Source organism: Rhincodon typus, chromosome 38 (assembly GCF_021869965.1).
Source record: "Rhincodon typus isolate 14 chromosome 38, sRhiTyp1.1, whole genome shotgun sequence".
Taxonomy (NCBI): Eukaryota; Metazoa; Chordata; class Chondrichthyes; order Orectolobiformes; family Rhincodontidae; genus Rhincodon; species Rhincodon typus.
The window spans coordinates 12,736,967-12,762,712 of record NC_063369.1 but is presented as its reverse complement, the minus strand read 5'-3'; the positions used below and the strand labels follow the sequence as shown (position 1 = coordinate 12,762,712).

At 44.0% G+C, this 25,746-nt stretch overlaps 1 protein-coding gene across 1 annotated transcript in view; it reads right to left on the bottom strand.

Annotated features, from left to right (window-relative positions):
- The window catches only part of LOC109933312 (WIZ zinc finger), a 116,343-nt gene extending 91,011 nt beyond the window's left edge, over positions 1-25,332 (bottom strand). Inside the window, exons 1-4 of the mRNA XM_048617828.1 lie at positions 24,114-25,332; positions 8,596-8,686; positions 3,897-7,147; positions 2,598-2,933 (exon numbers count right to left, since the gene is read on the bottom strand). Coding sequence (XP_048473785.1) covers positions 2,598-2,933; positions 3,897-7,147; positions 8,596-8,686; positions 24,114-25,332 — 4,897 coding nt within the window. The remainder of the gene's footprint in view (positions 1-2,597; positions 2,934-3,896; positions 7,148-8,595; positions 8,687-24,113) is intronic.
- Between the last annotated feature and the right edge of the window lie 414 nt (positions 25,333-25,746).

Sequence of the window (25,746 nt, the reverse complement as noted above, 5' to 3'; positions counted from 1 at the left end):
GGACCAGCAGTGTAAACAAACCCTTGGCCAAATTTCTACCCATGTCTCTAAAGGGAGAGAGGTAGCAGAGGAAGTCAAAGAAAGTAATTTAATGTCAGCAGCAGTAATACAACAGAATCTCTTCTCCTTGTCGTCTTTAAGCCTTCCCAAAATAAAATTAGCCTTATCCAGGACGCACAAAGATCGGGTGGCGTCCCTAAATCAAAATTACCGCTAACAGCAGGAATCAAATGAAAATCTGCCTTGACGTATGTACAGAGCCTCTCAAAATTTGACTCTTTTCACTGTAAATATTGAGCAAAAAATTCAACTTCAGCTGTTTTTGTTCGCAATCACATCAGACTGACATTGATATTTTATACAGTAACAATGACGCCTAGGGACACACCAGCAATTGGAGGAGCATTCCTGTTAGTAGGGCACTAGATGACAAACTTTACTGGATATTAACCAATCCCAGAAAGGCAAGATTCATTTTATATTTTTTGCAGTTTTACAAGTCCAGCACTTACTTTAAGTCTTAATTTTAAAATTCTTCTCCTTGTTTTCAAATCCCTCCATGGCCTCACCCTTTCCCCATCCCTATGAAACCCTCTGGCCAACCAACCTTCAAGAAATTTGCACTCCTTCAATTTTAGCCTCAAGCATCCACAATTTTAGTTGCTCCAATCCTGGCACATGCCTTCATTTGCTGGCCTCCAAGTTCTGAAATTCCCTCCCTAAACCTCTCTGATTCTCCATCTTTTTTTCTTTCCCCTTCTTCTAGACGCTCCTTGAAAATAACCTCGTTCCAATGAGTCGGCCATCTGCTCCAATATTGCCATGGTGACTCGGTGTCTAACTTTGCTTCATAGCCAGCAGAGTGCTTTGAAGCATTTTAAAGATGTTATATAAATGTAGATTTGGTGGTGCATTTGCTTCTTCCGAACAACCAGCAGCAAACATGACAAATTATAGATTACAGCAGTCATTGATCATGAGATGATGGACTGCATTCCAGTGGATAAGTTATTTTAAGAAGTATTCTCTCTTAAGATGTGGGCATTAGTACTGACTGTCCAATCCCTTCTTGATCCGAAAGGTGTGAGACACCTCCTTGTATCGCTATCATGCATAGTCAGTGGTTGACCAATTGAAAGCAACGTCATATCTAAACACATTGCTGTAGGTTTGAAGTCACACACAGGAGCAGAAAGAATAGAGACAGCAGATTTCCCTCCATTAAGGACAATAGTCAACCATTTGAGATCTTATGACCATCTGATGGCTTTGTTAGAAAGAATTTATTCACAACCGAAACAGTGCAGAGATGGTTCATTGGTTGATTCCGGGGAATGAATGTGTTGTCTTACAAGGAAATGTTGAGCAGGTTGGACCTGTTTGCACTGGTGTTTAGAAGAATCAAAGGTTAATTATTGGAACTTGCAAGATCCAGTGGTGGATGTTAAGGTGGATGCTGAGAAAATGTGGGAGAGTCTGGAATGAGGGGACCTAGTTTAAAAACTAGGGGAAATCCTATTTAAAATGGTTTAATACTATATCATTTAACTGTGCAACCACACCTGGAAAAACCAGTCTAGCTATGTTTAGACTATCTTACCAACACAGCAAACCCAAACTGGGCTGCAGTACTCAAGGGGACACATTATGCAAACAGACACTCTCTTCAGAGAGAGCAAAGCTGCATCCATCCTCCCTGACCATACATAGAAAAGCCTCCGAATCTCCAGTCTCCTGCCAACAGTGTGAATTATGAGACATTCACATACACACACAAACTGGAGATTTGTCTCATCTGGCACTCGATAAGTGTGGACTGACTCCCTATGCATCTACTCCCACTTCCTTTGCGAAAAATTCCAAGTAGTATATGAAAGGTGCATGTTTTGTTACTGCAGTAAATATACCACCTCAACCAACAATTCAGACCTTCATTCTCAGGACTTTTTCTCCCCAGACATAATTACTGAATAACACACAAGGCCTGGACGTAAGCAAATGCAGTCTTGCAGAAACACTTGCCTTCTTGAATGAGAAACCCAAGTGCAGGGTCAACAAGATAAGCTTGCTGATGATGAGCTAAAGCTTGGGTTTTAAATGCCTGTGGATTGACAGGCAGGGGAAGCTGGAGGGAGGTACATACAATCTTGAAGTCATGGACGAAGTGAGCTAGAATTGCCAACAGAGTCACAAGGCTTGACGCATCGAATCAGAATGGTGTCAGCACAGGAGGAGTCCATTCAGCCTGTTGTAGCCCTGCTTGCTGTCTGCAAAGGTACAATTTAAGCATAGCGAAGACAAAATGGAATGGGGAAAAGTACACAGAATAGTGCATTTGTAGTAAAACAGGCAACAATGAATTCAGGTTTCAAATTGAGTGGAACTAGAAGAGAAAGAAAAACATATGCTATTGACTTTGGCTTGTCATAAAGACCCTTATTTTCTGCAGGGCATGCAAACCAGGCCTTTTAAAATGAGAAAATAAATCCTCAGACAAGACAGAAATGAACTCTGAACATCAGGATACTTGGCAACAGGCATACAGGATGACAATACAGTTTCACACAGCAACATACAGTACTCACTGTGTAACTCACCCTTGTTTCTCAGTGGCGGTGAACTGTTATTTGCAGAGGTGAACGGTCGCACAAGTGGACGGGGGTTTGACCCGTCTGATGTCGTCACTCCGGACCTGTAGCTGGTGGGTTTCCAGGGGCCGCTGTCCAGCCTGGGTTGGCTGTCGGCCAGGCTGGATGGGGCCAGATCCTGAAGGAGCTCATTGAGCAGGTCGATGGGGGAGCTAGTGGCGCTCCAGGACATCACGCCAAGCTCTCGCAGGTGGGCACGGGCATGGCTCGACATCCCCGCCCGCGAGTCGAAGTTGGCGCTGCACAGGTTGCACCTTTCCACCGCGCTGCCGCGGATCTTCAGGGCTGAGGAAGGAAGCAAGGCTGGCAATAATCCCCAGAGGGGTCAATGTACTGTCTCCTGATAAAACTCTCCTTTCCCCAATAGATACAGCAGCAATTTGGCCACATGCCTACATTGAACACGCACAGAAATATCTATGTCACCCACCAAATCTCTCACCCATATCACAACTCTTCAATTTCTAACTCACTAGTACATTGCATCCTCAACTTGTGTTCACTGCCCACTGGGAATTCCAACCCACAGCACCATGACCTCCAACATGGGTGGGACAAAGGAGATAGGTCCCAAATGCACACCAGCCATAATGGGAATTGATCCCCACCCTGCTGGTGCCATTCCGTTCTACACCAGCCATTCAACCAACTGAGCTGACTGCATCCTCCCGCTACCCTAGGAGCCCGAGTTGCTGTGACAACATGCACTTTTGTATGCATGTAGCAGCCTGGAGCTATGCATAGTGATGGTAGAAGCTAGAAGAAAGTCTTTCACAATCTTTCCTGCTCTTTTTACCAGCCATTGGCACGTGTTGGATGGAATTACAAGTATCATGAATGCACGTTCCTTGGCCTTCAAATCCTAAAGTGGGACTTGAAACTGGAGCTTCGAGCTTAAGAGCAGGGGCATTGCCCACTACACCAGACAACATCAGTAATCTGTACAAAGAGTTAGAAAAAGCATTTTTCCTCAGCCAATTTGTCCCCCTTCTTTAGTATAGGTAACGTGGGTACAACTCCAGTGGGCAGAAGTCTCCAGGGTTACCCTGCCCAAATGGATATGATGTGCACCTGGGCAGTGTACATCAGCAGACTGCTTGACCAACAAAAGAATTGCAGTCATGTTGGAACCTGTTCACATACTATATGGCATTATTTACCAATGAGGCAGCCCACATTTTAGTATCTAAGTCAATGTTTGTACATTAATATGTTACATATTCTGTACACAACATGACACAGACTTACCTTTCCTCTTCAGCCTCTGCAATGAGAATTCCTTTTCAATTGCTGTAACTTCTTCTGCGCTAATAAAATGCCGGGTGTTGTAACTGATGCCAACTCGTTTAAGATGCCCTCGTACATGATTGGCCAAACCTATCCCAGTGTGGAATTTATCTGGACAGTAGGGACACTCTCTTTCTTCCAGTGGAAACATGCGTAATAAATTCTTGCCCAAGAGGTCTTTTGACTTTTTCATCAGATCTAGTGGTAAATCTTCACTGGGCACTTCCCAAAGGATGCCTTTGTCTAACCCCACTTCCACAGAAGAAGCTAATTCCCTTTCATCACAGTTGGGCTCACGCTGAGATGGGCTCTCCCCGGGCTCATATTGGGAACGTCTTCCCAAGTGTTGGGACTGGCTTGCCCCGGGTTCATGTTGCAAATGACTCACTCCAGGTTCACGTTGCAGCTGGCTCGCCCCGGGTTCACGTTGCAGCTGACCCTCCTTGGGTTCCATGGAAGAACCCAACACCTTTTCTTCCAAGGCAGAGTCACATGCTGACTGACTTTCTGTTTTATCAAGTAATATTATAGAAGTCATTCTCACTAATTGCTGACGTTGGTCAACTGACAGATCTTGTGGAATATTGATAGTCTTAAGCAGCTCTTTTGTGCACTTTCTTACTGCTCTAGGTCGGCAAGAGGTGGCACTTGGATTTGTAGACATCCTTCCTTTCTTAGTAGGAAGAGCTGTAGTGTCACAGATTTGAATTCGGTGACCTGGCAAGCCTGAGGTCTTCTGCTTGAGACTGTCTCGCGGACCAAATGAAACAGAGCAAGTTTTATTTCCCACAGTGTCCTCCAAATCGGACTTTAACCTCACGATATCTTTGTGGACTGAAGGTCCACCAGTGCCCATTCTGGATGCAAAGTGATCTATTACAATTTTCCTGTAAGTCAGGGCAGTTCTTTGACTGGCATGATATTCTCCACCTACCTCTATTTTGTTCTTTAGCTGGTCACGAGAGGAACAAACAGCCCCTTGTTGTGGAGCAAAGCTTCCTCTGGGCAAGGGAGGGATGTTTGTTCCTGTACTTTCACACAAACCCGTGTAATTGGGCACGCCCACTGGTGACTTGAACTGCGTATTCTGCAGCACAGCCCGCTTCGTCATGTCCAGTGCCGAGTGAGTTTTCAACTTGGCAATCTCCACTTCTGGGACATCGAGGATGGTTTTGCCCTTTTGCTCCCCCTCAAAGATCAGAGGGCGGTTGTCTTCATAGCTACATGGTCCTCTTGCAGTTGAAGGCAATGACTCTATCTCCAGCTTGCCATCACCCAGATTATTCAATGGCAGGAATCGTGGAGAGCTCTCACAGTTGCTGGATTGGTTGTACGAATCCTCAGCTCCTTGGCCAGCAGAAGGCCATAGTGGCCTTGTCGGAGGGCAGCCTGACTTTTGCTGATGGACGTGTTGCTGGCTGAGTTTCATCTGTTCTTTATACAGACTCTCAACTCTCTTAGAGGAAGGACACTCCTGGTTCAGCCGCAGATCTGAGTTGGCGGTCTGAGTTGGCAACCCGAGACTGGGTGTGCGCAGAGTCTTGCTCTTCTCCATCCCGCCTGGATGGTTGCGCCACTGGTGCTCCTGAAATCCTTCAGCCGTGGCTGCCTGGAAATGGCAGAGATGGCACTGGCGAGGCACTTTGAGGGCATGCACCTCAGCCCGCTCCCCTGGTAGCTTCGCCGGGTTGGTCCCAAAGGTGGCCTGCTGCCTGGCCCCATGCCCTTCGCCCCGTGGGTCAGCCAGTTCCTGGAAGGCCTCCATGAAGCTCGCCCTGCGCTCTTGATGGAGACTCAGGTGTGTCTGAAGAGAGGCCAGGTCGCAGAAAGCATGGCCACACTCATGGCAGGTGAACGGGCGAGGACCCCCTGCAAATCCTTCCTCGGCATGTCCGTCAAAGTGGTCCAGCATGTGCCTGTGTAGGTACTCCCTGTCCTGGAAATAGACGCTACACTTTGTGCAAGTGTAAAGAGATGGTTCACCCAAAGGCACAGGATTCCTTGTTGCTACCACAGCAGGTGCCGCCCCAGGGTCTTTCTCCCCGACGCTGGCACTGGGCAGCATTAGCCCCATCACAGGTGTCAGTAATGGTTTTACACAATCCACTCGGTAATCCCTACTGACGTTCAGGTATTTACTGACTTTACTGTGCTCACTTGAAAGGTCCAGACTTTGCTTGAAGGTTTCTTCTGATTCCAAAGCAGTCAAAGCTGCCGAGGTCTCTCTGGAGATTACTTTGCATTCTATTGGCAACTCTTTGCTATTAGACTCTTCTACCCCTTTGGCAAATTGCTCCTCCTTTTCACTTCTCTTCCCTGAAACCAAATATGTTTTTTTGCTGTCTTTTTTTGACAGTCCTAAGCAATCATCTACTTGTTCCAACTCCTGTTTTCGGTCTAAGCTTGTGACTGTGGCCAGTGGCTTTGGAGAACAGACTGGCTCACTCAATGCTGCTGACTCTTCAAAGGCAGCTTGCTCCTCATTCACAGCTGGAAAGAGTACCTTGGATGTTCCTTCTGAGTCAGAGCTATTGCTCACTCCCATTCGTCCTTCTGCTATGTTCAGATTTCCTGCTTGAAAGGTCTCTGGTTCTGGTCTACCTATGGTTTCCATTGAGATTGAGGTTAGATTGGAGAGTTCCCCTGAGTTTGAAGGATGTGCCGACACCAGGCTCGAGGCATCAGCCGAAGACAACATATCAGCGGCACCAGCAACCTCCTCCCTTCTTGCAGGGCTAACATTCGGCCCTGTCTGGACCAGCACAGATGCATTCAAGGCTTTCCTGTTTGCGCTGGCAGTGCTTCCCTGAGGCATCTCTTTATCATCAGGCAATTGTGCATTGGCAGCAAACAAAGGGGCTGCTGACTGAATTGCCTCTGTCTCCCTTTCAGTAGCCAGGACCACCTGGCTAGCAACGCAGGGCCTCTCTGCACTGTGCATGCCTGGAACGTCAAGCTTGTCACAGCCCTCGAGGCTTGACGACCTTTGGCTCGACTGAACTGAGGTAGCCCGTGAAGATTCCATGCCATGCTCTACAGAGGATTTAGCAGAGAACTGGGAAAGCTCCTCTACGCAGTCTGTACCGATTGCACTCGAGCAGTCCCACGATGCAGCTTGACAAAGGCTGAGAGTGTAATTGGTCACTGAGGTATTGGTTGGTTCTACACTGCCACCATCACGCTGCTTACTGAAGCGCTCATCCATCGCCGACCTGCAGACACAGATTGAGACAGCATTATTGAGAGAAGCAGCAAATCTCATTTATTTTGTGCATGTGTCTTCATCAAGGTGATTGATGACTGTGACCTTTTCTCTACCCCTTACTTTACATCAGGCAACAGCATCAGGCATGCAATGCCATTGTTGTCGGCAGAAGGGCTCCACCCCTACTCCACCAATTGTGCATTGCAACCCGAACCACTAATTTAAAAAGAAAACACCCCTCCTCCAACAACAGCATGCATTCTGAGACATGAAGAAGTTATCCGACAACAAAACCAAGCTTCAGGCCTTGGGCAACTGACGGTGAAGCAGGAAGAAATTACAAAGACCTCTATCAAAATGACCTTTTTAATCAGCATTCTGCTACACATTTTGCACGAGCCATCAATCTGAGAGTTTTCTTCACTTGGAATATTCAATAGTGAAGTCTGGCCGCCTGTCTTTACATCATCCTCTGACCACCATTCACAATCCGCAAGACGAAAAGGCCCCGAGTGAATTTTTGTGGCCCTCCAAGGTTGGGAGCTAAAACAGACGTGGGCTGAAAATACCAAAAGCAGCTGAACTGCCAGATTCTCCTACCCAGCCGTTTTGGCAGAGGTGAGTTTTAGAGCAGGACTGCCTGCCTCCCCTTTGCTAAAGGTAAGTTAGGGAGATTGACTGGATTTTTTTTTTGTAGCCCTGCTGGGATGGGGCGGTTTGGTTTGCAGTTCAAGGGCTGGCAAGCTAGTAGTGGAAAGTGACCCAGGAAGGCTACAGGCTCTCTGTCTGCCTGAGTGTGGGTTCAGTCATAAATCACCCCCATCCTCTTTCATGGGTGTCACTTGAAGGCCAGCATTTGTTGCTCAATCCAAATTGCCCTCACACCGAGAGGCTCGCTGGAGCCTTTCTGACAGCAGTTATGACTCAACCACATTGCTTTGGGTCACACATAGGCCAGATGGGGCAAGGACAGCATACCTCCTTCCCTAAAGCCCACTGTGAACCAGATGTGTTTCTTTCAGTGACAATTGTCGATAGCTTTCAATTCTAGATGTACTCAATTGAAAATAAATTCCACCAACTGCCGTGGTGGGATTTGAACCAGTGACACCAGACCATTAGCCTGGGCCTCTGGATTACAAATTCATTCAAAGTCACATAACCATTGCTTCCAATGTCTTTGCCTATAGAATCTTGAATTCTCCAAGAGACGCAATAACACTAGAGCTGATTAGGGGCCAAAAGAATGCACGAGAGGAATCCTATTCCAACCCGGCAAGCAGCTGGAACCAGCTAAGGAAATTGGTCAATCTAAATATCACCATCAAGAAATGACAGCACAATGCAGTACTTTCCAACCTTTATGACACAGTAATGCAGGACAACCGTGTTTACTAAGACCGAATATGAATAAAGATGCAAGCCAAGGAAGCTCTGTGCTGGATTAGCACTTACTGACTGGGTTCTCTGTCCTGCAAGGTACTGAGATGCTCATGGTAACGTACAGGTCCTGGTTCACAGTAGGCAGGATATTCCTTCATTTCTGCTAAAAGAAAGTCAGCGAGGTTCATTTCAATGTTTATGCAAAAGCACAATACTGGAGATACAGAAAGTCTGAAACAAAAACAAAACTTGCTATATATACTGAGCAGGTCAGGCAGCATAAGATCATGAGACTCAGATCTGTAGACTGTCTTTTGTCCACAACTGAACTAAGGCTGTAATGAGGTCAGGAGCTGAGTGAGCCTGGTGAAACCCAAACTGAACATCAGTGCACAGGTTATTGCTAAACAAGTGCTGCTTCTTGATAAACCTTCAATCGGCTTACTGATGATTGAGTGTAGATTAACGTAGCAGGTTTGGATTTGTTCTGCTTTTCATGTATAGACATACCTAGGTAATTTTCCACATTGTTGGGTAGATGCTAGTATTGTAGCTGCATTGGAACAACTTGATTAGGGGCACAGGCAAGTCTGTCCACTTTAGCACAGTGATGGTGCCACACAACATGTGTTCTTAATGCGGAGACAAGACTTCATCTCCACAAGGGCTGTGCATTGGTCACTCTTATTGATATTGTCATGGACAGATGATCTATGGCAGGCTGGTTAGTGAGGATGGGGTCAATCATGTTTTACCCCATTGTTTGCTCTTTTCACCACCAGTGGGGTAGGGAGGACAGTTTGCAGAGTCACTGTTACAATGTGGGAAACACGTCAGCCAATTTGCACACAGCAAGCCTCTACAATGCAAAGATGACCAGCTCATTTGCTTTAATAGTGACAATTTAGGGATAATTATTATGCTACCAATTTTTGGCAGCTTGTTCTATGCTGAAGTTTATAGTGCTAAGAGTCCGAATAGCAATTCTTTCTCCCTCTCACCTCTGCTCCACTGTTAGGTCCAGTCACATGTTAACTGGTGTCCAAGGGAGAAATGTCATGCTTTTCTTCAAAATCATGCCATAGGATCTTTCACATTGTCGAAAAGCGCAATCAGGGCATCTGTGTAATGACTCATTCAAGGTGTCATCCCTAACAATGTTGCAGTCCTTTAATATGACACTGAAATGTCAGCCTTTGGTTCACTCATGTCCTTTGGGGAGGGAAATCTGCCATCCTTACCTGGTCTAGTCTACATGTGATTCCAGACCCACAGCAATGTAGTTGACACTTAACTGCCTCTGGGCAATTAGAGAAGAGCAATGAATGCTGTTCCAGCCAGCCCAAGATCCACCCACGCCTGACTATGTTTTACTACTTATGTGTTGAACTCCACCCCTGCCTCAATTCACCTGCTGCTGAAACCCTCACCCAATCTGTGACTTTTAGACTTGACTATTCCAATGCTCTTCTGGATGGCTTCCCAAGTTTAATGTTCCATAAACTTAAGGCCATCCAAAATCACGCAGAGTCCGTACTCGGGCAGCACGGTGGCTCAGTGGTTAGCACTGCTGCCTCACAGCGCCAGGGACCCAGGTTCAATTCCACCCTTGGGTGACTGTCTGTGTGGAGTTTGCACGTTCTCCCCGTGTCTGCGTGGGTTTCCTCTGGGTGCTCCGGTTTCCTCCCACATGCTAAATTGCCCGTAGTGTTCAGGGATGTGTAGCTTAGGTGGATTATAAGGGGATGGGTCTGGGTGGGATGCTCCAAGTGTCGGTGTGGACTTGTTGGGCTGAAGGGCCTGTTTCCACACTGTAGGTATTCTAATTCTAATTCTTGGTTAAGTCTAGTTCCCGCATTCCCCGTAAGACCATCAGAAATAGTTGCAGGAGTTGGCCATTCAGCCCCTTGAGCCTACTCTGCCACACAATAGGATCATAGCTCATCCCAGATTCCTCACGTTCACTTTCCTGTCCTTTCCCCATATCCCTGATTCCCTTACTGATCAAAAATCTATCTCAGCCTTAAATATACACAAGGCCTCTGCCCCTATAGAATCATAGAATCCCTGTAGTGCGGAAGCCGGCCATTCAGCCTATCAAGTCCACACCAACCCTCCAAAGTGCATCCCACCCAGACCCAACCCTTCCCCCCCACCCTATCCCTGTAACCCTGCATTTCCCATGGCTAATCCACCTAGCCTGCATATCCCTGCACACTATGGACAATTTAGCATGGCCAATCCACCACACCTGCACATCTTTGGACTGTGGGAGGAAACCAGAGCACTGGAGGAAACCCATGCAGACGCAGGGCCAACGTGCAAACTCCATACAGATGGTCACCCAGCTCCCTGATGCTGTGAGGCAGCAGTGCTAACCAATGAGTCACAATGCCACCCCAATTCTCTGTGGCAAGGCATTCCAAAGACAACCATCTGAGAGAACAAATTCCTCCTCATTTCAGTCTTAAATTGGCACCCCTTAATTCTGAGAATATGTCCTCTGACTCTGGACTCTCCCATGTGGGTAAACATCCTCTCAGCATTTCCCTGTCAAGCCCCTTAAGAATCCTACATATCTCAATGAGATCGCCGCTCATACTTCTAAATTTCAATGAGTCCCAACCGGTTTAACCTTTACTCAGAGAACAAACCCTCCATAGCAGGGATCATCCGAGTGAACCTTCTCTGAACTGCCTCCTAATGAAATAATATCTTTTCTTAAATAAGGGGACCAAAACTGTTGACAATACCCCAGTACTTGTGAACCAATGCTCAAAATACACATGGGGCAGCAGGCAAATTCTCAACCAAAAGTCTCCAAAATGCCCAGGGAAATTCATTCAGGTACTAACCTTAAAACATAGTTGCCCCTGTAAGTAGAATGGACTGAGTCTGTGAAGGACTGCTCCTATCTGACCTCTATTGCATTTACTGCTGATAGCAGTATGAGCCTAACTGCTTCTCCAATATCAGGCTGTTTCTCTCCCATGTTTATAGCTCACTGAGCCTATCAGCTATAAACATGGGAGAGAAACAGCCTGATGTTGGAGAAGCAGTTAGCAGTGTATGTAGGAAGAAAAATAAATAGGTGAACCACTGAAAAATCCTTTGGCTGGAAGATATTGAGGTCTGGGTTTGGGTCAGAATGGTGCCTTTTAACAAATAAAAAAATCAGGATCAGGATCCTGGTCAGGATCCAATAAACTTCAATCAAATCACTTCTTATTGAAAACAAGTCCAGCCTGTCCAATTTTTCTTCATAACAAAACTCCTCATAATCAAACTAATTAACCTTCTCTGAACCACTTTCAACACACTTAACTCCTTCCTTAAATAAGAAGACCAAAAATGCATACAGTATTCGAGATGATGCCTCAGCAATGTCCCGTATAACTGAATTATAAAATCTTTACTTTTATATTCAAATCATCTTGTAATAAAGGATAACATTCCATGAGCTTTTTCAGTTATTTGCTGTAACTGTATGCTAACATTTTGTGGCTCAAACTAGAACAACTGTTGAACCTTGGAATTCTGCAGTCATTCTCCACTAAAGTAATAGACACTTTTTTCATTCTTCCTGCTAAAGTAAAACACTTTATATTTTCCTACATGACATGACATCTGTTAAATCCTCTGACCTTGCCATTCCATGAACAGTGTGTTTAGGGTGATGGCTTTTTGTGTGTCAGTGATTTTGGAAAAAGCCCTTTGTGAAACTCTGCTGGTCGTCTTATACCAAATTAAATACTTCGGAGTCCAAGAAATTGATGTCATCCTTGTGTGATGTGGCTTTTAAGTTGAGAAGTAAATTTGAGGATGTTCATCATAGATCATAGAATCATATAATCCCTACAATGTGGAAACAGGTCATTCGGTCTAACAAGTCCACACTGCCCCTCCGAAGAGCATCTCACCCAGACCCATTTCCCTACCACTGATTTCCCACGTCTAACCCACCTAACCTAAAGATCCCTGGGCACTATGGCCAATTTAGCATGGCCAATCCACCTACCCTGCACATTTTTGGACTGTGGGAGAAAACCAGAGCACCCAGAGGAAACCCACGCAGACACGAGGAGGATGTGCAAACTCCACACAGTCACCCGATATGAATGAAGTCTTCTAATTCTGCTTCTGTGACAATTCAAAAAACTAATTTGTTAACACAAATAGAGAAGGTATTGTTACCATGTGTTTAAATCACTGAGGTTGTGAAAATAGAAAAGGAGCCCCTGAAAAATCAAAAGAAGTTGCCTTCAGGAAAATTTCAGGCACAGCTCTGAGAAAAATTATATTTGTGCCCTGTTGGTCCACATTGGCTCCCAATTAAATAATATCTTAATTTTAAAACTTTTATTATATCCCTTCAAAGTCTTGTCCCCTTCTATCTCCTCTGTAATGTCCTCCAGCCCCACAAACATCTAAGAAATTTACACTCCTCCCATTCTGGCCCCTTCAGCATTCAATTTTAAATGCTCCACCATCACCAGCAGCTAAAGTTCTCAGTCTCTACCTTGTTTTCTTGCTTTAAGAAGGTCCTTAAAAGGCTATCTCTTGACCAATCATTGCCTTATCTGCTGTAACATCAATCTACTTTTAAATTATTTTAAAAAGCTCCTTGGATGTTCTACAACTTTAAAAGGTGCTACACAAATACAGTGTGAGATACTTGGGCTTTTACTTTCAGAGCTGCCTCAGAAAAGTGTTACGTTTTGCACTTTGCCAGTTTAAATTACTTTTCCACTAGTTTCAGCGTTTTGCTAAGGAGGGATTTTCTTAAATTTGAGAGGCAGGGATTACAAATAGCAAGTCTCAGCATGCACTATGAATACTGCTCTAGTTATCTGTCAAGAACTTGGAGGCACTGATGCATGCTGGGAATTGTAGCCTATTGTCCATTTGGGCTTCTCAAACATGTAAAGGCCCCAACAGAAATCTCATTATTGACACACCAAACAATGAACTTTTCCGTACTGATCTTGTAAGTTTTGTACTTATTACAGTGAGGTGTTATTTCTCTGGGGTTTGAGATTTCTGCTTTTCATTATCCATTCTGTCATGCATACAGTAGGGCAATTAACACTGCTGCACTATTAACCAGGATTTCTCAAAGTTGGGTGGGAGAGGGTGGGTTCAGGACCCCAAGTGGGCTCACGAGCTCTGAGGCAGCAATAGTCACCAGGCATCCCCTCCCTAACTCTCACAGACATTTTCTCCCTGTCTCGCTCACTCTAAGATTTCTCACGGAGGGGTCAAACAATCTGAACATGTTGTGGTGGGAAAAAAATTTTGGAAACACTGCTGTTCTGAACATGAGCTTTGTGCCAGGTTTGAGATCTCTGTCACCAAACACCCTATTCCTCAAATGGCTTCACTCCATTACAATCTTATTTTCAGTCTTCACTGTTCAGGTTAGTAAGAAAAAAAAATGATAACCACAAAAAATTTTCAAAACATATTTGGATCCAATCAATTCATTCCCTTTCTCTTTTGTCAAAAAAAACTCAGATTTTTCTGACTGTACAGTGTTCATGAACTTGCATTTACATAGCACGCTCAGTTAGAAAAGTATCTCAAGATGCTCAGAGAAATATAGCCAGCCAAAACGGATACTAGTCAAACAGGCAAGATACTGGAAGGGGTGAGCAGAAATTCAGTTATTCATTCAAGTGGATTGTAAAAAAAGGGACTTAGAAGGAGAGAGAGGGGGAGAGAGAGGGGGAGAGAGAGAAGGGGAGAGGGAGGGGAAAGAGGGAGGGGGGGAGAGAGAAGGGGGGAGACAGAGGGGGAGAGTGAGGGGGAGAAGCCTCGACAGTGAAAGACATGTATGACGGAGGTGAAGTAAGACAGGTTAGACCAATAGACCTGGTAGAACTGTAGATTTGAAGGTGAAGAGGTATGAAGAGGCAAGGTCATGAAGAAATTTAGGCATGAATGTTAAATGAGGTGTTCTGGCACTGACAGCCAACATAAGATAGTGAGCTTGGGGCTAATGGGACTTGGTGCAAGGTAAGACATGGAAACTTTTTATTGCATAGAATTAATGGCACAAAAGCAGTTCATTTGGCCCAACACTTATGTTTATGCTGGCACATGTGCCTCCTCCTACTGATTGGCCAGGCTTCTATTTAATTCATGCAAGTTCAGCATATGCCCCCTCATGCACTGACCCTGAAATGCATCAAACCCAGGCTTTTTCAAAATTTCAACAAAACTAAAAGAGAGGGAAAGGTAGTAAAAGGTATTATAATGCTTTCACAACAGCTGAGGGAACCAGGCAGCCACATTAGCAGAATAAAAGCAAAATACTCGAATTGCTGCAAAAGCAAACACAAAGAGCACTGGAGAAACTCAGCAGTTCTGGCAGCATCCGTGAAGAGAGAAGCAGCATTAACATTGAGTCCAGTCTGACCCTTCTGCAGAATTCAAGTCAGTAGCTCTGTTCTGTTGTAGTGGAAAACTGGTCACCAGAATTGTTTCCAAGTCCAAACAAAAACAATACCTGCATTTTTATGTACAGATTTTTAATGTACAGAAATGACAGCAAGGGGACGCAAGAAAAAAAAAACTGACATCGACCAAAGGCCCAGACATTCTGAGGTGTATCCTAACTGCTGCGCTACAATATGCACTGCAAGTCCCAAAGCATTGACTATGTGGCAATTTAAACATTCAATGGACAACTACCCCGCATCTGGAACCCAATGAAAAAGTCCATAATTCTGAGTTAGAGTTGGTAGTTACTTGCCACCCTATCACATATCTAGTACCCTACACCTTCACCCACCCAACATCCTACCTCTCTCTCTCCCACTTAATTGCCACACTGCCCCCTCACCTACCTACCTGCCACTACCCTCTGACCTATGTGGCACCCTGCATAACCACCCATCTGCCACCCTACTCCCTCACCCACCCATCTGCCACACTGCCCTTTTACCTACTTACCTGCCACCTAAGCCCTCACTAACATACTTCTCTCCGTAGCTTGTCAAAGTGCCTTTAGCCCCTTAAACCGCAGAATATAGCAGTCACTGCTGTAGAAAGTACCTTCCTCACCCAAGTCACAAATGTAAATTGTAAATAACTTTGATCCCATGGTATTCCACTAGTTATAATGCCTCCCTTATCCCAACTGTGTTTTCTATTAGTTAACCAGTCCTCCAGCTATGCTAAAATACTACCTCAGCATCATGGCTTTTATCTTATTAAGCAGTCTAAGGTGTGGCACCTTATCAACACCTTCTGAAAATCCAAAATATGTTACATCCACTGCTTCCTCTATATCATGCCTGCCTTTTACCTCCTCAAAGAATTCTAATAAGTTTGTTAGGCATGATTTCCCTTTGTGAAGCTATGCCAACTCCGCTTTGTCTTATTACGTATTTCCAAACACTCTGCTATTACATCTTTTATAATAGATTCTAACATTTTCACAATAACAGATGGTAAACTAATTGGTCTATATAGTTACATGATAGCCCAGTGAAGAGAAATCATTCTGGACTCAAAACGTTAATTCTGTTTCTCTCTCCATAGATACTGCCAGACCTTTTGAGTTTCTCCAGCACTCTGTTTTTATTGCAATGGAGACTTTTAAATTGCTTTCATTGCCTGGAGGGAGGCTTTAAGAATCAGTCAGAATTCCTGCTCCTACCAAAAGCGAATGTAACAGGATGAAAGGATCAAGCATTACAATGCTACTCCCCACTTTTGGGCCTTCAGGATTGTTTGTGTGCTGCAATGAAGGCATCATTCCCAACCTCTCCTTTCTCCTCCATTACCATCTCCTCCCTTTGATTGTCCTGCCTTTACCCTGCCTTTATCCTTTCCCCTTCACTGCCACCCATTTCTTCCTTCAATCTGGTTCAAGTCTCAACTGTGGTGCGGGCTGTAATACTTCCAGCCAAGTCAATAGCTTGTGGCCCCACTTCATGGTCCACTCAAACTGGAGCACTGTCATTTAGCCTGGCATTCTGAGTGTAATACTGAGGGAGTGCTGCTCTGTCAGAGGAATGGTCTGTCAGAAAAGTTGTTAAACAGCATCCTGATCTCTTGAATTTCGGTGTGACTACCTAAAAGAAAAAGCCAGGTCTAAGGGACGTCGTGTAAGATGTGACAATGTTATCTCGATTTATGTTCTTTCTTCCTTTACTTCCATCCAAACTTCCTTTCTCTACTCTGAGAATCTGTGTCTGAATTGGAGAGGACAGGAAAGGAAATACAGCTGCTATTTGCAAATGAGAAAACTCTTAGATCATTTCCAATTCTAATTGTGAAAACATCATAACACCATAAAAAGGTTTTGGCACAGAAAAAGGCCATTGTGTCTGTTTATGCAGTAACAAGTAAAACCTTAATCCTTCTTGAAGCTCATTGAGGCAGAAAGGAGGTAGATTTATTTCCAATAAAGTACAAAATATTCACTTTGCACAAGCTCAGTACTATTTTCATAATATCTTTACTCTCAAATCTCTTAGCACATTGTTCCTTTGGGAATGGCAATAACAGGAGGCTTTGTATGACCTGCACAAGCACTGAAATGCTCTGCTTCACTTCTCCATGTGTAAACTAAGCTGTCTACTCCCACGGGGGCACCTTCTTCCCTTAACTAACTGTATTAAATCACTGGTCTGCTACTTGAGATAACTGTGTATACAAAGCCCAAAATGAATCAATGCAATTAGTACCATTTATAAACCAGACGAGTTCCCATTTGAACGCACCAGGAATTGGGCTGGATCCAAAACAGCATGTTCCCTTTAAGCAGACGCTCCTCTTAAGTGGCTTCCCATACGCAGGTAAATACAACCTGAAGTGCTTTGGTGCCATTCTGCCCCCTCCCCCACATCCTGTCCAATAGCTTTTAACTCAGACTTAAGTACTGACATGCACACAGCTTAAAATCACTGAGGGACTTGTGGATAATGTGTACCACATGCCAAGGTCATGGCATTCAGTGTTGACAAATGGACTCTGTATTTTTATGGTGCCTCAGGGTTCCAGACTGCAGGATCTTTCTGTTTTGTGGGACAAATTGCTCTCTGCCAAATCAAAAGACGCTCAGCAACTATGGAGAAGCTGTATTCGATCCCATGCAATCAAGGCTGGCATTCTCAGGGTAGCACTGGGGGAGTGCTGCACTGTTGGAGGTACTACCTTCCAGGTGAGCTGTTAAACTGAGGCCCCCACCCATTCCCCCATTTTCTCACTGAGATGAATGCAACAGATCCCATGGAATGACTGCAAAGAAAAGCAGGGATGTTTCCCCCATTTCTGGCCAAGATTTGTCTATCAACTAACATTACCAAAATGGGTGATCTGATCACTTATTTTATGAGCATCCAATGTTAAGAGGCTAGATAAGTTGGGTCTATGTTCTCTGGAGTTTAGAGTTTTAGTGTCTTAGAGAGCACAGAAAAAGTCCCTCAGCCTATTGTGTCTATGCTAGTCAAAAACAACTATCTAACTATTCTAATCCCATTTTCCAGTACTTGGCCTTTGGCCTTAATTGTCTTGGCACCAAAAGTGTATATCTAAACGTTTCTTAAATGTTCTGAGGGTGTCTACCTCTGCCACTCTTGCAGGCAGTGAGTTCAAGATTCCCACAACACTAGTGAAAAATACTTTCCTCACATCCTCTTAAACCTGCTGCCTTTTACCTTAATCTATGTCTCCTGGTAATTGATCCATTCCTCAAGGGGAGAAGTTTTTTCCTGTCTATTCTATCTATATTCCCTATAATTTTATACATCTCAACCATGTCCCCTCTTAATCTCCTCTGCTCTAAGGAAAACAATTCTGATCTATCCAAATTCTTTTCATAACTTCCAGCCCTGGCAACACCCTAGAATATCTTCTCTGCACCTCACAGAGTTATACAGTATGGAAACAGACCCTTCAGTCCAAATAAACCAGACATTCTAATCTGACCTATTCCCATTTGCCAGCATTTGGCCCATATCCCTCTAAACCCTTCCTATGCATATACCCATCCAGATGCCTTTTAAATATTGTGATTGTGCCTGCCTCCACCGCTTCCTCTGACAGTTCGTTCCACACCTGCACCAGCCTCTGCATGAAAAAGTTATCCCTCACGTCCCTTTTACATTTTTCCCTTCTCACCTTAAACCTACGTCCTCTAGTATTGGACCTAGGAAAATGACCTTGGCTATTCACAATTATAAACCTCTATAAGGTCACCACCTCAGTCTCCAATGCTGCGGGGAAAAAGCCCCAGCCTATTCAGTCTATCCCTATAGCTCAAACCCTCCAGTTCCCGCAATATCCTTATAAATCTTTTCTGCACCCTCTCAAGTTTAACAATATCCTTTCTATAAAAGGGCAACCAGAATTGTAACCAGTGTTCCTCTCCAGTGCTATCACATTTCTCCTACAAGTTGGATTCCAGAACTACTTACAATACTCAAGCTGTGTCCTAACCAACTGTTTATACAGTTCCAGTGTAACCTTCCTGCTCTTATACTAATAAAGGCAAGTATGCTGTACACCTTCTTAACCAATTTATCCATCTGTCCCGATAGCTTAAGGGACCAGTGTACATGTACCGTGTCACCATACGTGCATGTGCTTCCCAGGGTCCTACCATTCATCCTTTTATTTTTCCTGCCCAGTGCATCACATTTATCCACATTGAATTCTGCTCATCACTGATCAGCCTATCTGACCAGCCTGTCTAAATCCTCTTGCAGTTTAAAGCTATCCTCCTCACTATTTACCACCCCCACCAATTTTGTATAGTCTGCAAACATACTCAATCTTCCTACATTCAATTCTAAATCACTTATATTAACCACAAAATACAAGGACCCCAACACTGACCCCTGTGGGACTCCACTGGTCACAGACTTCCTGTTGGATAAAAACCCCTCATCCACCACCCTCTGCTTCGTGCCACTCAGCCACCTATGGATCCAATTTGCCAAATTTCCTTGGATCCTATAGGCTCTCACTGTTGCTATCAGTCTCTCGTGCAGGACCTCATCAAAAGCTTTACTTGAAATTCAAGCAGACTGCATCAAATGCCCTCAACTACATACCTGGTTACCTCTTCGAAAAATTCAATCAAGTTGGTCAGATATGACCTCTCCTTAACAAAACCATGCTGACTATTCTTGATTAATCCCTGTCTCACCACATGCAGATTAATTCCGTCCCTGAGAATTACTTCCAATAGTTTTTCCACTACTGAAGTTAGACTGACCGACTAGTTCCTGGTTTATCACTTGCTTACTTCTTTTGAAAAGTGAGAATTGCAAGATTGAGATACTGGTTAGGGTAGATACTGAGAAACAGTGAGTGGTTCCATAAGTAGAAGAATTGAATACACAGGGGCACAATCTCATGGGAAGGGATTGATCGTTTTGGACTGAGAAGAGGAGGAATTCCTTCACTCAAAGAATTATGAATTCTTGGAATTCTCTATCCCACAGCACTGTGGAAGGTCCATCACTGAAGATATTTAAGGTCAGGATAGACCGATTTTTTGTTTCTCAGAAGAATCAAGTAATAGACCAGCAGATGGGAAAGTCACATTGAAACCCAAGATCAGCCATAATTAAACTGAATAGCGGAGCAGGTTTGACACACTGTATGTCTAAGATTCCTCCTATTTCTTGCAAACCCGCTATTTGTAGGAGATTCTTCGTGTGCATACTAACTGCTGCTTTTCCTATGTCACCACAGAGTTGGGGTGCTCTGAGGAGGTGAAATATGCATAGGAAATATAAGCCTTTTTATTTCCTTTCACAGCCGAAATGCATCAGTGTAAATTTAAAATGCTACACTGAACCAGGGCTAGCAAACTAATGACAGAAATGGGAGGCACATTAAAACTGCGGCTAAAGAGAATATATGAAGAGAATATATTAAAGAGATCATTTCCTGAAAAGTTGTACCAGAGAGCAGTTAATGGGCCAAGAGCTTAGAAGCAGGGCTGGAATGCGACAAGGCAGCGTAATCATGCCGACCAGTGATTAAATAAACTGAGCAATTACCCAATGATGCAGAGGGTGCGTTCCAAAAAAATGGGGTTGGGGTGGGGCAGGGGAACTTCTGGTGCTTGATATGCTCAAGTTGAGGGAAGCCACAAGCAATCTGGCAGGCAGGAGGCCATCAGAAAAGGAGCATCTTCACTCCACAGGCTGCATGTGGTTCAGAAAGTAAGCGCTACCACCACTTTTGCTAAAGGAGGAGAGTTACACTCTCAGTTTCCATTTTGCCATGTCGCCCACACCTGAAGACAAAATGAAGATTAGAAAAATAGAAACAAGGCAGCTACTGGAGTCCAAATTTTACAATTGTCTTAGTCACTTGATCATAAGGGAATGGAACACTCTGCAACTTGACAGCATCAAGCACTTCCAGATCAAACATAGCCTGGCGAAAAAGACGGTAAGACATCAATGCCCCAGTGAGTATAACTCAAACCGTAGAATAGCTCCCCTAATTTAATACCTCATACATGATGGCCTGTATTCTTAGAAAGTCTGGCAGTTTCTAGAACCATAAAGCACAGAAGAAGACTGCTCAGCCCATCATGCATGTACCAACTCTTTGAAAGAGCTGTTCATTTTGTCCCACTTCCTTCCTCCTTCCCTAGTGCCTTGCAAATCTTTCACCTTCAACTCTCCTTTGGAAAGTCACCATTAATTCTGCTTTCACTGCCCCCAACTTTTTGCTTTATCTCACTTCAGATTCTTTTGCCAATTATCTTAAATTTCTGACCTCTGGTTACTGACCCACACACCATCCTCATTTAGGTCGTCAAAGCCCTCATGATTTTGAGCGTGTCTAGTTTAGTGGCAAATTAAGTAGAGCGATTGTCAGCAGCCAAAACTTTGGTGTCACAAGCTCCAATGCAACAATGGCTGCTGTGGAGCTCTGATCCAGATCTAACAGCTACATGGCCTTTAAATAGCAGAGTTATTTTTTAATACTATGCATGGGACCTAACAGGCCAGATCTTGTATGCCTGAATAGCGTCCCCAACAACTAGGTAGATGCTTTATATTTCCAAGCCCTGTGGATGAAACAGCTTTCCATTTTACAGCTCCCACAGATTAGGGAAGACCCGGGGTAGAACTTTGACTTGAGGGGCTGGGATTAAAATGCTCTCCACTTTTTTAAAATGGGGTGTTAGCCATCAACAGAGAGGATGGTTTAGAGAGTGACAGATACAAATAGGAAGTAAAATGTAATCCAAAATTTACAATTGTTACATTGACTGAGAAACTGCTGTGAAGTACCCAATCTTTGCCAACAATGTAGCAACTACAGCATAAATGTATATCAGCAAATGGATACTATGTAGCAACATTTCATTCAGGCCAAGTAATGATATTGAAGAAACATGATAAGAAACGACTTGTCAAAGTACACAATAATTGGGCCAACACATTCAGCATCTTATTCTGCAGGATCTCTGACTGCCATAACTTGGGCTCAAGAGTAGCCCAGAAACTACATTATCTATCATGTGTTTATACAACTGTGGCCAATGATGGGCAGGGAAAGACCAAATGATCCATCAAGCATGCACCACCCTTACGAAGGCTGCAGCAAGGTTGTGCGAATACCCATTTTCTTTGGAAAGCATGTCTTTTAATTTTGTGGAATACCTTTTTAAGATTAAAGTGGGCCAGGGAGTGTTTTTTTTAAAAAATAGACCTCCCAATCAACCAAATAACAAACACTGCCCACCAGGACCATGTAACTATAACAAAAAAACCAAAAGGGAAAGAAACCAGGGCAGGGAACTAAATCAAAATAATGTTGGAGGTGGAGATAACACACTCCAGCCCTCACAGTACCCACCTCTCTCTGAAAGTTTTCAGGGTGCTGGTGAACACCGCATGCTCCCCCTCCAAGGAGGCTTAGGCATGAACCACGAAAGAGAAGCATACAGTTGGGAACCACAACCCTCTTCACTGCCCATTACCTGGACCTGTTGATGGACTGGACAGTATTCTGACAGATGGTAAATGGATCCACTGATTAGGACCTCATTAGGTATCAGGAAATGCCCACATGACCTGGGATTGCCACAGGGATGAACACCCAAGAAGCAAATGGTAAATAGAAAGCTAACTGCAGTAGGTTTGGATCAGCCTGTGCCTTCTGTTTAACAGTTCAGAACACACACAGTTCATACAATGGGTAAACAAGAAAGGCTGTCTCTGAAGGAAACAGTTTTCTGCTTGGCATTTTTAGAGCAGTCAGATTCTGAAAATAGTTCTGAGACTGTGCGCATGTGTGTTTTACAATTTGACAGTTAGAAACTTAAAACAGAAAGAGTGAGAGATTGTAGATTGTGCAAGACCCATTCCTGAAACTTCAGTATTACCAGAGCCAACCAGACCATTCTAAGGAGTCTGAATATTCTGTGCCATCAGTCCGGTCAAGTGACACATGTCTGTGGGAATCATTTCTGATGACATCCAATGGAATATGGCTGCTGGTGAATGTAGCTCAAAGCAATAACATTTGAACGGAAAATGAGAGATCCTAAAAAACAAAGTCTGAATTGGAAAGATTGAGAAAGAACGCATGGTATTATTTCTATAAGGCAAGTAGTGCATAAGCTGGCAAATATATGAGGTACATCTTTGTTGTATCAGTTATTTAAAGTGAAATTATTTTTATTAAGGGGCACAGGATATTTAATGTTTGGATTATATGTTAGATACTAAAAGAATTATTAAAATCTTGTCCATCAGTTTTCTTTCCACTGGTTTTGGGACCCAGGAGCACAATGAAAGAACTCCTTTCTTTTAGGAGCCTCAGTGGGGTTTGGAACACATATTTAATTCTAACCTCTTGCATCTCCATGATCTCCTGAAATATGCAAAAGGAAAACCAAAAAAAAAGGACCAATATGGGACAAGAAAAGCTATATTAGTAAGTCCACTCTGACGATCAGAACCTGTTCACAGAATCACAAGGAAAGCCTCACGTGGTGTACCTCTTACCTTCTATATGATCTTTTCCCCAGTCAAGAACCGTTCCAGCTGCTTTCCATGGCTCAAGAGGACCATCAGCTCTTGCAAAATGGAATAACCAATCCTTACAATCGAAGCGTCCAAATGCTCAACAAATTTGAATAGCTGAACTACAAACTAGACAAGCCTTCACACTCATCGCCATGTCTATGATGAATTGGCAAAATAGAGGGCTCTGGCTGTTTGCAGTGTGCAAGTTAAAAAGGAAAAGAATTAACAGCCAGAGCCCTCGCTTCTGGTTATAATCCTGCCACGCCTGGTTTTGACATCAAGGGAGAACAGAATCGGGGTTGTGATGTTCCCTGCTGTCTAATGAATCTGCCAACACTCAATGACAAGTATAATGGTTGGGGATGGTTACTTATATATTAGTGGCCAGCTGGTGGAGGTGAGGAGGAGTGAGATGAGTAATCAGCAAACACATAAAAGAAGGAAGGTATTTCAGATTACAGCCATCAAGCAGGTCCACTGTTGGCTGCACAATATGTGTTGACATGCCTGCTCTCGCACTTGAGAAAATACATCAAGTAAAGTGAAATTCTGCAATGCATCCAACTGACTTACCAGGAATACAATCCTTCCCCAAGCTTGTCAGGACTTGTTCCCTTTCATGAACGTCTTTTGTTGGCAGTATTTGGTCTCGAGGCACATTGACAGAAATCTCAGTCACGGCCACTCTCTTGCAGCTGCCTTCATTCCTTAAGGCTAAGACACTGGAAGAGTTTTCCACACTGCTTTGATGCTCAAGTGAGCCAATAATGAACTCTGTACTCGGCCATGACTGGACAGCACCATATGCATTGTTGGTAGCCTTTTCACAGCTGATACTTGCCGTTGGATCATCTACATTTTTGCCACTGTCAAGGGAATTTTGACTAAAACATGGTATTTCCTCATCATCTCTTGTACATGAAACCTCAAACTCATACGACATTGGATCTACTGAAGTGTTTAAATCTTCATCAGCCTCACAGGATACGTCAAAGCTGTAGGAGACTGGATCCAGAGAGGTGTATTGCACTTCTTCCTCTCCACAAGTCACATCATAATCATAGGTCATCTGATCTAACGAAGAGTATTGGTCTCCATCTCGTTCACATGTTAAATCAAACCCATACAATATCCGATCTACGGCAGTACTCTGAACAGTATTCATTGTGGGGATGTCATGCTCCTTTTGGGTATACGGTGCCAACAGCACCCTGCGTCCAACCTCTGACACATTCAGATTTATTCCATCTAAAATACTGTCTGGCAGGCAAGCAGAAAAAGAGCTTGTATGGTTATTCAATTGGCCCCTCGTGTTCTCACCAAAAGTCCTCAAGTTCTCAGTGAGGACAGAGTGTGTAAGAACGGGCTCAAGCTTGGTGACGATTGGACCTTCTTCAGAGCTAATTGCTTCAATGTGCCCAACGTTGCCTTGTTGCCCCAATGGACTAACTGGTTTAGTGCCAGAAGAGTCCTCAAATTGGTTTTCACATTCCACCTCTGTCTTCGAGCTCAGAGGTGTCCTCAGACAGTCGGCACCCATAACACCCTCAATGGATACACTGAGGTGCTGTTCACGTGATGCCCTGTCATTCATCTCCTCCAAATTAGTCACACAATGGACATCAAAACTGATGCTGTCATCACCTCCTGAACCGTGCTGTGAAAGTCTAACATTGTCCATTTGATCTCCAGACAGATTCAGCACATCATCAGGGCTGCAAAATCCCTTGTTGACGTTGGTCTGCATTTCTTCATCCCATTCTATTAGTTCCTGATTGCTACTTTTCTCCATTGAACTGATAGAATCACAGTGCCCTCTTGCAAAGCCGTTTATACTTTATGATCAAAGCTCCTTTGTGGCTGGAAGAGAAAACATTTAGACAGTCAGAACTTTCTGTAGGCCCAATAATCCTCTCACTTGATCCCATCAGCCCTCTTTTCCACAATCCCTTCCCCCCATCTTATTGTCTCTTGTTGTCTTCTCTACAGAGAAATACAGCAGGTTGCCCCTTTATTAAGTTGCACATGTTACAGGCTTTACAGAATCATTCAGCATGGAAAATGACCATTCAGCCTATTGTGCTTTAGTCAGCCCTTTAAAAGAATTATCCAATTGGTCCCAATCTCCCTCCAACCACCCTACAATACCTCTTCTTTACCCCACAAGTATTTTCTTTTGCAAGTCTGTATATATCCAACTTCCATT